General features: G+C 44.8%; 1 protein-coding gene across 1 annotated transcript; it reads right to left on the bottom strand.

Annotated features, from left to right (window-relative positions):
• Positions 1–1,374: 1,374 nt before the first annotated feature.
• Positions 1,375–12,321, bottom strand: LOC112415293 (heterogeneous nuclear ribonucleoprotein A1-like). The gene is made up of 2 exons (XM_024768212.1): positions 12,194–12,321; positions 1,375–2,308 (listed from the first exon to the last, which is right to left on the bottom strand). The coding sequence occupies exons 1-2, from the start codon at positions 12,319–12,321 to the stop codon at positions 1,375–1,377; spliced, it is 1,062 nt and encodes a 353-aa protein (XP_024623980.1).
• Between the last annotated feature and the right edge of the window lie 2,169 nt (positions 12,322–14,490).

Here is a 14,490-nt window from a genome sequence, read left to right as displayed (position 1 = left end):
AACGGCGTAAGGGGAACTGCCCCTCCCGGAAATGGCTCCTGGCCCAAATTGGGTGCCCTGTCGGGTCTTAGATGACAATACCAGACCAAGTCCCTGTACCCCTGAAACTAACACAGGATTTTCTAACTGATCCCTATAAGGAGGGGCTGTCCTGGGCCTCAGTGTAAGGAATACGGGCTGGATAGGAATGGAAAGTGGTGGAAGGGGTGTATATAGTGGCATAATTGTCAGAGCAGCTGGGACAGCTAGCTCAGCCAGAGGAGTTAAGGTTTGGAGCAACATATCCTCACGCTCATTCCCTACCTTTTCGTATTTTCCCTGACAATACTACCAATCCCTGCGCATAAAGGATTTCATCATTCTTCCCTGCTTTTTCACATAATACCTACAGAGTCATTCAACAGCCACTGTAAAACTATAGATAACAATTGATCATGTAACCGTGAAAAGGGCGAATTTCTTTTTAAGAGGGTATTAAATCATCTGTTGATTACACATGATAATGGATGATACACAAGCTTCATTCCCATCTACAACTTTATCTGGTGCCATAATTCAATTTAGATATATGTACCAACAATCATATTAATAACCAAAAAACTCCACGACTTGGCTTGGGTGACCCTTTTAACGGTGAACTCCAGGTCACGGCACAGTAACCGTCAGCTCATAGTTTCTCCACCAAAGCAGGTTGTGAATAAACTTTGAATGCAACCTGGCACCACCCTGAAGGAATTCTCACGTCACACGGCTGGGGTAGTTTACCAAAATGGCTTCAGAGTAGACTAACTACACAGCACATTTAAAAAAACACACACATTTATTCAGCGTCATGATCAGACTATTACATTTAGCAATCAACAGCATGGGTGCAAAAAAAAAAAAAAAAAAACTACATTAAAACCCTTTGTTGGAATGCTTTACACTTTCCACAGAACAGAAACTAAAGCAACCTGTTAGGGCTTCCCTGGTGGCGCAGTGGTTGAGAGTCCGCTTGCCGATGCGGGGGACACGGGTTCGTGCCCCGGTCCGGGAAGATCCCACGTGCCGTGGAGCGGCTGGGCCCGTGAGCCATGGCCGCTGAGCCTGCGCGTCCGGAGCCTGTGCTCCGCAACGGAAGAGGCCACAACAGTGAGAGGCCCGCGTACCACAAAAAATAAATAAATAAAATAACCTGTTATACAATTAGTCACAAATACAGTCCTTGAGTTTTTTTTCCCCACACACGAGTACTGTCTAAAACATGTCTTCTTTGTAGCAGCTAGGCCCTGCCACCACTGTGCTTGGCTGAGTTCACAAATCTTTTGTAACCTGGAGTTTCCCCGTCACTTCTCTGTCTCTCCTCTCCTGCTAAGCTTTGTTTCCCGGGAGTAGTTAAAACCTTCTGCCCCCACCACAGCTCCTGCTGCTGCTGGAACCGCCACAGCCACCCTGGTTTTGTGGTTTGGCAAAGTATTGGTCTCCACCACCACAGGGGCCAGCACTTCTGCCTCCAGAGTTTCCTCCTTTCATGGGTCCAAAATTTGCAGATTGTTTGTTGTAACTGCCAGAATCATTGTAGCTTCCACCACCTCCAAAATGGCTTCCATCATTACCGAACCCATTATAGCCATCCCCACTGCCACCATATCCCCCGCCACCGCGGCTGCCACCAAAGGCACCTCGGCCACTGAAGTCTCCTCCACGACCAAACCTGTCATTCGCACCAAAACCCCCTCCACAACCACCACCAAAGTTTCCAGAACCACTTCGACCTCTTTGGCTGGATGAGGAACTAGCCATCTCTTGCTTAGATAGGGCTTTCCTTACGTCACAGTTGTGGCCATTCACCGTGTGGTATTTCTGACAGACAGTCTTGTCTACAGAGTCATGGTCATCAAAGGTTACGAAAGCAAAGCCTCTCTTTTTGCCACTACCTTGGTAAGTCATGATTTCAGTCACTTCAGTTTTCCCATACTGTTCAAAATAATCTCTTAGGTGATGTTCTTCAGCATCTTCTTTAATGCCACCAACAAAAATCTTTTTCACAGTTAAGTGGGCACCAGGTCTTTGAGAATCTTCTCTTGAGACGGCCCTTTTTGGTTCCACAACTCTTCCATCCACCTTGTGTGGCCTTGCATTCATGACTGCATCCACCTCCTCCACAGTGGCATAGGTGACAACCCCGAAGCCTCTGCAGCGCTTGGTGTTTGGATCCCTCGTTGCCACACAATGTGTGAGCATTCCCCGCTGCTCAGAATGGCTCCTCAGACACTCATCAGTTGTTTCAAAGCTCAAACCTCCGATAAAGAGCTTCTGCAGGGCTTCCCTGGTGGTCAAAAAAAAAAAAAAAAAAAAAAAAGTCAGACCAATGAACAGTTTTTCTTTTACACCCAGAGGTCAACAAGGTAGGAAAGCCCCCATATGGAAGAGTGGATGATTAGGTGGCCTGAGGCTACATTCTCAGGGGATGTTTTACACTAAAGTCTCCTACTTGGAGATGTTCAGGCAGTGCTGTTGTTCTGAATTACAATGCTCAAAAGCGGTCTAAAATAGTGACCTTGGGAGGGGAGAAAAGCATTACTAAATTTTGATTAAATCATGGTAACGGGGCTTCGCTGGTGGCGCAGTGGTTGAGAGTCCGCCTGCCAATGCAGGGGACACGGGTTCGTGCCCCGGTCCGGGAGGATCCCACATGCCGCGGAGCGGCTGGGCCCGTGGGCCATGGCCGCTGAGCCTGTGCGTCTGGGGCCTGTGCTCCGCGACGGGAGAGGCCACAGCAGTGAGAAGCCCGCGTAACACACACACACACACAAAAATCATGGTAACGGTCATTGTACCCAGTGATCACTGAGGACAACTGAGGATGACACTGAGGCTGGGAATTTGGAGTATTCCTATCTGGCTGGTTCCTAAGGAAACAAGGGAGCTATCATGAGTCATATTGAAATTGACAGGGAGGTGTAGTTCTTAGCTAAGTAAGCTGTTTCCTTTAGCACAAAAGAAGAAAAGGAGCTCTTTAACCTTTGATATTTTCAAGTTACAGAGTTTAAGTAAAGTCTAACATTTTCACTCCGTAATATGACATCAAGCGAAACTCAAAAAATAATAAATCCATGTGTTATATTTGAATAAAGGAATATTAGAAAATTTAAACTAATACTGGTAATAACAAACTTGCCCAGGAACCTTAGCGTTTATGACTTTGGATGGCATTGAAGGACCCTTCATACTCATTGTGCCTGTGTTGTGACTCTCCCTGTCACATACAAGAGAAATCATTAAGTGCTGAAATATGCTGCTCTAAATCACCGAGTCAGAAATCTATGAACCATAAACCGAACAAAATCCTAGAGGATATTTTCAGACCAAAATTTAGTCTTAACTGAGCTCATCCAGTTCTGAGGCTTTCTCATTCAGATGAAGGCGGCACCATGAAATAGGGCAATTTCAGTGAGATTATTTACAGATATTTGATCATGATAAACCAGTTGGCAGTTTTATAACTGAAAACACAAAGCCCTTTAAGGGTAGTTAGACAATGAACGTAATATATTTGCAATTGAATTAAAAACAAAGGAATCTACTATACAAGTGTACTTATTTACAAAACAGAAATAAACTCAAAAACATAGAAAACAAACTTATCATTACCAAAGGGGGAAGTGGGGGAGGAATAAATTAGAGTTTGGGATTAACAGATATACAGCACTATATATCAAATAGACAAAAAACAAATACCTACTGTACAGCCCAGGGAACTAACATCAATATCTTGTAATATCCTATAATGGATTAGAATCCAAAACAGAATATATATATCTGAATCACTTTACTGTACATCTGAAACTAACACAACATGGTACATCAGCTATACTTCAATAGAAATAAATTTATACATATAGCTGATTCACTTTGTTATACAGCAGAAACTAACACACCATTGTAAAGCAATTATACTCCAATAAAGATGTTAAAAATAAATAAGAATAAATGCGGGACTTTCCTGGTGGTCCAGTGGGTAAGACTCTGAGCTCCCAATGCAGGGGCCCAGGTTCCATCCCTGGTTGGGGAACTAGATCCCGCATGCATGCCGCAACTAAGAAGTCCACATGCCATAACTAAAAGATCCCGCATGCCACAACGAAGATCCCGTGTGCCGCAACTAAGATATGGCACAGCCTAAATAAATAAATAAATAGTTTTTTAAAAAGAGTAAATGCATGTTCTAATGGCAAGAGGCAATATATGAGAAGGAATAAGGGTAATAATTTAGGAAGTGAATCCAAGGGTTAAAGGTGGAGTAATTACTGGAGATAATGAGTTCTCACCTATAACCTTGACTTTGGGAGGTTAAGATGGGTATGGAAAAAGAAAAGGTCGTTCAAAGTGTACCAGTTAACTGTCCACAAGTTTTGCTATGGTAACAAATATTCCTGAATTCTCAATGGCTTACAACAAGAAACACTGATTGCTTCCCTATATTATATGAATCATTATTCACCTCTTGCTTCTTTCAATAATTTGATTTTGTCATTCCCGGTAAAATTTCAGTCTATCCAAGACCATTCTTGCAGTAGAGAGAGGACAGGGTTATATGAAGCAAATAAAAGCTTTGAAAGCTTTGATTTCAGGTTGAAACATGCCATTCTACTCACACCAAATTGGCCCAGGAGGAACTCAAAAGGCATCAATGGGTAAGGAAGTACAATCCTCTCCAAGGGAAGTAAGGGTTGCCTAAGTCAAGCAGCCAACCTTGTTATCAGAGGGCAGACGTGTATAATCTCACAGGGTGATAATTAATAGGAAATTATTACAATATATGATACTGCAGCTTCTGTCACAAATAATTTGTCCCTCCTCTGTTCACAATAAAAGTACTATTTCAAATGAAATAGGGGCTATTACTACGGAACATGAATACATCAAAATGATATAAAGAAGCTATGAGAAAACTCTACACATTATACCCAACAACTCAATAGCACATTAAAACGATTATATACCATGGCTAATGGGAATGTATTTTTAAAATATAAGGATGGTTCAACATATGGAAATCATTCAATGTAAAACAGCATGTTAACAGAATGAAAGAAAAAGACAACATGATCATCTCTACTGATGCAGAAAAAGCAGTTGACAAATGTCAACAGTCCTTTATGATAACGACACTCAATAAACTAAAAATAGACAAAAACTCCTCAACATTAAGGACGTATAGTAACAGCCCATGGCTAACACCACGCTCAACAGATTTTCCTCTAAGATCAGGAACAACACAAGGATGCCTGCTCTCACTGTTTCTAAAAACGAATTACTAGAAAGTCTAGCAGGAACACGTAGGCAGAAAAAAATAAGTAAATAAACGGTATCCAAATAAAAAAGGAAGCAAAATTATCTCTGTTGACGAACAACATGTTCTAGTATGTAGAAAACCCTGAAGGTTCTGCAAAATAAACCTGCTAGAAATAATGAAGGAAGTCAGAAAAATTATGAGATAAAATCAACAAATAAAATCAGTTGTGTTTCTATAAATTAAAAATGAACGATCAAGAAGGAAACTCAGGGGGAGATCCCTGGTTCCCTGGTGGTCGAGCAGTTAGGATTTGGCGCTTTCACTGCTGTGGTCCGGGTTCAATCCCTGATCGGGAAACTGAGATCCCTCAAGCAGTGCTGTGTGGCACAAAAAAACAACCAAAAAAAAAAAAACACTCCTTAAAAAAAAAAAACAAGGAAATTCAGAAACAACTCTATTAACCATAACATCAAAGAAATAAGTAAAATACTTGGAATAAGCTGACATTTAAAGGGAAAGATTTGTACACTGTAAACTAAAAACACAGCTGAAAAATATTCGAAAGGACACAATGCAAAGATATCCCAAGTTCATTAATTGGCAGTCAGTATTTTCTAGATGTAAATACTACCCAAAGCAATCAACAGAGTCAACCCAATCCCTAGTAAATCCCAATGGTATCTCTTGAAGGAATGAACTTACAAACTCTCATGGGGTCCAACACAGTCTCCGTACAATCTAAGAGTCACTGCCCTTGAGAAATGGTTTGTGATATTCCTCAAAATCAGAAAAAAAAACCTTTGGAAAGACTTATCAGCCAGGCTCTGTTGATACCTTCTGTCTCATATCCTAGAACATGCTGACCACTCCACTACATAGCTTGAAATGGTGATTTTGTATGCTGCAGGAAAATATTACAACATATGAGGGAAACTGTTCTACATCAAAAATTTCTGTTACCCAGCAAACCCACACGATGGAGAGTCCGCCGGAAGTTGTGCATTAACTAAGGGTGGCTTATCACAGCAGAGAAACAGGATAAAATTTCAGACCCTAGGACTAGGTATTTCGAAAACAAGTTTCAGAGGCAAAATCATGCCAACTTAGGAGAATACGAAATCAAGAAGAGTATACATTCCCCAACTTGACAGAGCAGTACAAGAGCAAAACAAAATACAAGATTTGTAGGTCAGATATTATACGATGAAACCATGTGATCTACCCACAGAAGACAAACTAAAAGGCTGAAAGATGCATATTCATCCTTTGAGGGACTGCGGACTAGAAATAGGCTCTCTCTGGGACTTACACTCTAACAGCCTTTATACTCTATGCCTCTGAGTTTGACATGTCTAGTTTCCATATATAATACCTTTCTTTTTTGTCACAATGTCATCATTTATGGCTGACATGTATTTTCTATATCCATTCATTTGCCAACAGGCATTTTAGTTCTTTCTACATCTTGGCTGTTTTGAATAATGCAATAATATTCATTGGAGCACAAATATTAACCTCACTACAATGATGTGATTTCATTTGGATATGTAGCCAGACGTGGGTGTCATAGACTGTGCCTGTTCTATGTTTATTTTATTAAGGAAACTCCATACTGTCTTCAATAAAAGCCCTAACACTTACATTCCCACCAACAAAGCACAAGGGTTCCCTGTTCTGTGTATTGTGTGTGCGTGTATGTGTGTGTGTGCATTTTCACACAGGTAGGGAGAGAACAGTAGAGGAACCAGCACTGACCTGGCAGCCAGAAAGTAGCAGCTACAGCTTCCCAAGGATGAGCCTCTGGGCTGCAGATCACTGTGGTGCTACTTGCCCTCTGATTCTTGGAAAAATCTTTCACTACATCAGAGAACTTAATGGCCCCTCTCAAGTTGTGTCCACCGACACATACCTAGCAGAATATCCCTAACGAAAACCTTTTGCCATTCAAAGCTTAGTACTCGTAATTTTCCTTCTGGACTCAAATGAACTTACAAACTCTCATGGGGTCCAACACAGTCTCCGTACAATCTGTATCAACTCATCCTACTATAAAATACAAGAAAACATTCTACTTCAATAAATCACGCCTGAGGGAAAACTAGATGTATTTTCCTTCACCATGACCACAGACCAAACACTGTCATCTCCAAAAAACTATATATAAAAGAAAGATATTTCCAGTGGTGCACATGCCCCAGTGAGAACCCCAAATCTCCCACGAGACACTCCATAAAAAAAAAAAAAAAAAAAAAAAAAAAAAAAAAAAAAATAAATCACGCCTGAGGGAAAACTACGTGTATTTTCCTTCACCATGACCACAGACCAAACACTGTCATCTCCAAAAAACTATATATAAAAGAAAGATATTTCCAGTGGTGCACATGCCCCAGTGAGAACCCCAAATCTCCCACGAGACACTCCAAATTCTCTTTTGTATCTTTCACAGTGCATCTAAAACTTCCTTCATTTGGGACCCAAAATACTAAAAAATACCAAAGATAACTCACAACACGATCACTGAAATTTTCCCTGTATTACTCTAACCATCGCACAATGATTCTACACCATCCAAAAGACCCAAAAGAAGTCACCTGTGGTGTGGATGCTGTAGGGCACCCTCTAGATGAATAGACTGAGGACAAGGCACCCATCCTCATGCACCCAAAGATCCCTGTGGGCTCAGCTCAGGCCATACTTCTCACAACACTGGAGAAAAATGTTTTTCTCTGCCTAAATCCACTGCCTTCATTCGTCCCCAGGTATAACCATGAAATATCCAAATAAACCAATGCATGCAAACCTCAGTCTCAGCAGCTAGGGTCCCAGGGAACCCGAGCTAAGACACTATGGCACCTCAAACCATGCAGTGCACCCACAACTACCCATAAACCCAATTCCAGGTGCTCCAGCCAGAATTGACACATCCCTTGCCACAAACCCCTTGAGACCAAAGGGACAGCTGAACACACCATTCATGGGGCTCTGTATCCAGCCTATAGAACCCTACAGGGCCCCCTTCAATCTCCCCATTTTTCCACCTCTCCTCATGCAAACACGGGCAAAGAGGGCTAAAGGGCACAAGTACCTGTCTGCAAAGGCATCGCAACAGGAACATTCACAGGAAACCATCCAAAGGACGCCGGGCGTTCAGTATGGAGGTCAAGACGTTGACCCGCCTGGGAAAATTTACCAGCAACTGGGGACGTTATGGACTTCAGTTACAAAGGCATCGGAATTCAGTGAGGAAGTCTCAAAGAGAGAGGGTCCCCAGGTCTCTTGTCTCCTGTTCTCCCAACTCACAGGTAATTAAAGATTAATTAGGGCTTCCCTGGTGGAGCAGTGGTCGGGAGTCCGCTAGCTCTTTGACAGGGACTTCCTTCATTCCCCTTAGGTTCTGGATTTATGCCCCCCACTTAGCACAGTGAAATCACTATCCTGGACTCTGAGTACATGAAATGCTTGAAGGCTCTGTCCAAGGTGGCGACTGGTCATTGGATGTGCAGAGACTGGAATACCTGGGGGCTACAGGGGAGCAGTGACACAGGAGACTAAACACAGGGACACCTCAGGACACTGCATGAGGACATCAGATTTGTAGGGCTTTATACAGCTCCCTACATCTTTTTGCTTTTGAGTAATTAAGTAGCCACATGGGGTAAGGATCAATTAAAGTCGAAATGTCCAGAACAAATATGGGAACCACCCTCATCACCTACCCTGTTCACCTGGTCTCTCCTTAGGGGAGATTACTCAGCCCATCCCACAGTCCTAGCTTCTAAACACATCCCCAGAGTGAGACGTTGCAGCCATCCTCGGAAGAAGAGGAAAACCTGTGCTCTTCAGTGAAGTGAAAATGGGAAAGACTCCAAATAATCAATGGAGAAGGGCATTTCTCATGAGGGTGATTGATGTAGGGACAATAAAACCATTAGTGTGACAAGAGATTGTCAGGAGGGGCTGGGGAGACCTCCCTGAGCCTAGACCTGAAGGAGGACAGAGGGCCTGACCCATGGTGACTTAAAGGGAGAAGGTAAGAAAGGAACTAAGACCTGAGACAGAAAAGGTTTTGGTGTTTGGGAACAAAGAAAAGGTGAATGTGACCGGGGCAGAGTGAACCATGAGAAAAGGTTAAGCTCCCAGGATGAGGCTGGAGACCCCGGCAGGGTCCTGAGGATGACACAGGGCTGTGTACCCACAGTGAGGGGTCAGGATTTTGTCCAGCGGACAAACGGTAGCCAGTGGAGGTCTGAGTGTAAGAACTGAGAATTAAAATTAGGGGCTTCCCTGGTGGCGCAGTGATTAAGAATCCGCCTGACAATGCAGGGGACACGGGTTCGAGCCCTGGTCCGGGAAGATCCCACATGCTGCCGAGCAACTAAGCCCGTGAGCCACAACTACTGAGCCTGCATGGCACAACTACTGAAGCCCATGCGCCTAGAGCCCATGCTCCACAAGAGAAGCCACTGCAATGAGAAGCCTGTACACTGCAACTAAGAGTAGCCCCCGCTCACCACAACTAGAGAAAGTCCGCGCACAGCAACGAAGACCCAATGCAGCCATAACTAAATAAATAAAATAAAATAAGTTAAAATTAAAACTCTAAATTCAACTGGGCACTGCCACACACAAACTCACGCCCAACTGGGCCAATCATTTCAAGGGTCTCTGTTGCTCAAATGAAGAATTTCTGGTGGAGTCGATCACCTCCATGTTACGAGTGGGCTCTCTGAGGCAGTTATGAGAAAGTCTGAGTTGATTGAACAGAATGAGGCGTAACTGAATTCTAAAAAGGTCACCCGAAGGGTTAAGTGGGAAGTTTGTCCTTATTGCTCATCCTATTTAAAACACCATCTATCACGGGCCTGAGCAATGGAAACTTCTCTTTCAAGGTCAGATCACACTGATACCAACCATTTAATTCTTCTTTTCCAGAAAAATCACATTAAAATGACTTAAAAATACAGGGAGTTTCCAGTTTCCCTAGTGGTTAGGATGCTGGGCTTTCACTGCCCTGGCTCGGGTTCAATGCCTGGCCAAGGAACGGAGATCCTGAAAGCTGTGCAGCGCGGCCACTGCAAAAGCACAGCTGTTGGTGCAGAAAACATTGTAAGGGGTCAGCTGAGAAATAAGCTCTCAGCAAACTTCTTCATCATGAATAGAGAGACTCTGTTGGAAGCTTCCAAGTCAATCTAGTCCATACTTCATCATTTGTACAGAACAGGTAAGAGGGACCTGAGGGAAAAATCTTCCTATCATCTCACAGCCATTTTAACATACCACAGAAAAAGGAAGAAAACAAAATATAAGGCTAACTGGCTAAACTTGATTTTGAATGTTAATATAAAACATCATTGGGGCTTCCCTGGTGGCTCAGTGGTGGAGAGTCCGCCTGCCGATGCAGGGGACATGGGTTCGTGCCCCAGTCCGGGAAGATCCCACATGCCGCAGAGCAACTGGGCCTGTAAGCCATGGCCGCTGAGCCTGCGCGTCCGAAGCCTGTGCTCCGCAACGGGAGAGGCCGCGACAATGAGAGGCCCGCGTACTGCAAAAAAACAAAAAAGATGCCACCAGAAAAAAGAAAATTACAAGCCAATATCACTGATGAACATAGACGCAAAAATCCTCCACAAAATACTAGCAAACCGAATCCAACAGTACATTAAAAGGATCATACACCATGATCAAGTGGGATTTAACCCAGCGATGCAAGGATTTTTCAATATCTGCACGTCAATCAGTGTGATACACCACATGAAAATGAAGTTAGGGACTTCCCTGGTGGCGCAGTGGTTAAGAATCTGCCTGCCAATGCAGGGGACACGGGTTCCAGCCCTGGTACGGGAAGGTCCCACATGCCACAGAACTAAGCCCGTTCGCCACAACTACTGAGCCTGTGTGCCACAACTACTGAAGCCCACATGCCTAGAGCCCGTGCTCCGCAACGAGAAGCCACCGCAATGAGAAGCCCGCTCACCACAACTAGAGAAAGCCCGCGAGCAGCAACGAAGACCCAACGCAGCCAAAAATAAATAAATAATGAAGTTATCTTCTGATACAAATAATTACTAAATGCACAAATCTTATAAACAGTTTTGCAATTGTCATCCTCATCTGTAAACCTAAGTAAACAAATTTTATATTTACTATATTCTAAAGCCACAAATCAGCATATCACAACTTAATCATCCATATCGAGACAATTCACCATCCATCTGGATCCAGTTTCCCCAACACTACCTGCACTACTGTGCGTTTCCATTTCATTCTCTTTATCTTTCTCCCTTTTTCTATTTTGTCTCTGTTTTTCTTCCCCTCCACTCTGCTGGTGTTCTTGTTACGGATCAGGATTTTTGGGCTCCTTTATCGATAGAAATTGCTAAGAGTCCAGACAAGAAATTCAGGCAAGGCTTTATTGGGACTCATGCAGCAACAAGTAACAGGATCCCTTGCTCGCTCCCAGGGTCAGGGGTCAAGTTTGTCCCTTATATGGAGTGAGGCAGGGGTGGGTCCAGGGGTCAGGCTGGAGCGGTGTGCAGGGTGCATGCACAGTATCCTGTTTTTGCACCCAACACCTCAGAAGTGGCAATTGGGTTTTTAGTTTCTTTGTATATTGTTTATAATTTGCCCCAACTGTTCATGCACACAGTTATTTTTAGTTCCTTCTACTTTCTTTGTATTCTGTTGCTCCAGATGTTTGTCCAGGTGTAAGCACTGCAGCAAAGGTTGCCAGGTCCCAGATCCCAAACTGTCTCATTCTTGCCCTCCTATATCGACCCTCACATGTGTCCAGTCCACTCTGCAACTTGTTTCCCCTCTTATGGCTCTTTCCCAAAACCTTTCTGATTACCCTAAATCTCTGGATATTCGTGCCTCTTTCTTCCCCCCATCTCTGCTCCCTCTCTGCCCTTGGGTTACACTCTTTCTATCCCTGTTATGCTCCCTTTGTCCCCACTCTCTAGCACCTCCAGGTGGCTATGCTTCTTTCCTGCTCGTTTTCTTTCTCTGCTCCTGAAATCTGTTTCTTCTATCTCTCCAGGCACCATGTTGATCTGAAGGCCAAGGTTGCAACTCTTTTGTCTTCCGCCGCCACGCTATGTGTTGCCTCTCCACTGTTATCCCCCTCCTGCCAATGATCCTAGGTCCCTTCCACTATGTTGCTCTCCAATCCCGCAGATCCTATTTTAATTACTTCTATATTTTATCACAGTGCAAGACTTTCAAGGCTAAATTTATTTTATGTTACTATTCCTCTTCAAGATCCTCAGTCATGGTTCACATTCCCTTCGATTCGCCCTGATTCTTTTTTTTTTTTTTTTTTTTTTTTTTTTGCGGTACGCGGGCCTCTCACCGCTGCGGCCTCTCCCACTGCGGAGCACAGGCTCCAGACGCGCAGGGCCAGCGGCCATAGCCCACGGGCCATGGCTCCCGGACCGGGGCACGAACCCGCGTCCCCTGCATCGGCAGGCGGACTCTCAACCACTGCGCCACTAAGGAAGCCCCGCCCTCATTCTTTTCTCCTGTTTTTCTCCTTGTCTCTCAGTCACTGTGTCTCTGCTTCTCCTGATCCCCCTGCCCCACATATTTAGAGGGATGGAGAATAAACAAGATGCCCAGCTACTGGAAGAGACCATTTGGAATTTGAGACGGAAGAACACTGGGTGTCACACGTCTGGCCCAGGTAACCTCCCCCTATGCGGGCTGAGGGGAAGGGCTGACTACGAAGGGGAGGCCGGGGGAGCACAAGGACCGGCCTGAGGAGACTCGAGGACAGAGGGGCTGGGAGGGAGCGAGGGGGTCTCAGGAGAGGAGCGGGCTCTCCAGAATCCCAGGGCCAGAGAGGACACGGCCTCGCCGGCAGCGGGAGAGAGCGAAGCTGCGGGCGCGCGAATCCACCTCGCAGAAGGGGACTTTACAAGGCGCAGGCGGAGGTATTGAAGGATTTTAAGCAGGAAAATGTCGCGAAAGGCTGTGTCTCGGTGGACCGAAGACCGAGAGTGCGAGGCTAGGGGGCGCGAATCCACCTCGCGGAAGAGGACTTCTCATTGCGGGGGGCGGGGGTACTTAAGGGTTTTATGAAGGAAAACGACGCGAAACGCGGTGTCTACGTGGAAGGCAGAAAAGCCACGAGAACAGGCAACCTCGCACCGATTTCAACCCAAATGAACGGATACCCAACCTGTAACAGCGTCTGGATTTACTCGGCCGGAGGGCCAGGCGCTGGGGTGTAAGGTTGATAGTCACTCCCAAGACCCTGAAGGCAGAATACGGGGAACAGCGCAGCACATACTTACCGCAAAGTAGAAATACTTCGTAGCGAGACCTCCAACACGTGTACCCCGTTTCCGGCTCAGGAGGAAAGTGCGTCCGAAGGGACCAGGCGGGACTTCCGGGGGCGGGTTCAGGGCGGGCCGCTACTGGCTAGGGGCGGGGCGAGAGCCCAGCTCTGCGCAGAGAGAGCCGGGGGAAGGGTCTGGGGCGGCGGGGCGAGTGACAGCGCCGTGCTTCCCCTTCACTTGTAACTGCTGATTTTAAGTGACTTTCTGGAACACTTTTAAGGTAAAAGCTTACAGATGTGTGGGCCACTGATGTGGGAAACAGATGTTTCCCTCCCAACAAGTTAAAAGTGGTTTCAATAAACAGCTGTTTTTGCCAGCAGGTTGCTCGCATGTCCCGCTCCTGAGACTCCAGCAATTCAGTGGTTGGGAACTTGGGCCTCCAAGTGGTAGCTGTGGCGCAGTAGTTTGATCTGGGAACACTTCCTGAAGTTGAGTTAGTTTTAGGAAACAAGAGCTGGAATTCTCTCTTTATTACAAACCAGAATGAGAAATACAAAACCCTCCCTGGGGAGAATGGGCCATTTCACACTGACACCCTACAGAAGAGCTTTTCCTTTCTATTCCTAATTCAGCCAGGACAAAAAACCCAACACTCTGCTCAGTTACACAGACTCGGGCAAAACTTGGGGTTTGAGGCTGGAGGACTAAGGCATATGATAATTTCCGTACCCAACCATTGTTTTAAAAAGAGTTTTTAAAAGGGTTTAAAATTTTAACTGTTATAAATTACATTGTTCTTTCTTTTTTGCTAGTGTTTTATTTGCCTTTTAAAACCACATTTTATCCCCAGTTTTGAGAGGTACGTGACATACATCACGGTATGATTTTAAGGTGTACAGCATCATGTTCTGACTTACATATATTGAAATAATTACC

The sequence above is a fragment of the Neophocaena asiaeorientalis genome, unplaced genomic scaffold, assembly GCF_003031525.2.
Source record: "Neophocaena asiaeorientalis asiaeorientalis breed wild unplaced genomic scaffold, Neophocaena_asiaeorientalis_V1.1 scaffold629, whole genome shotgun sequence".
NCBI classification, from domain to species: Eukaryota; Metazoa; Chordata; class Mammalia; order Artiodactyla; family Phocoenidae; genus Neophocaena; species Neophocaena asiaeorientalis.
This window is presented reverse-complemented; position numbering and strand designations above follow the sequence as displayed.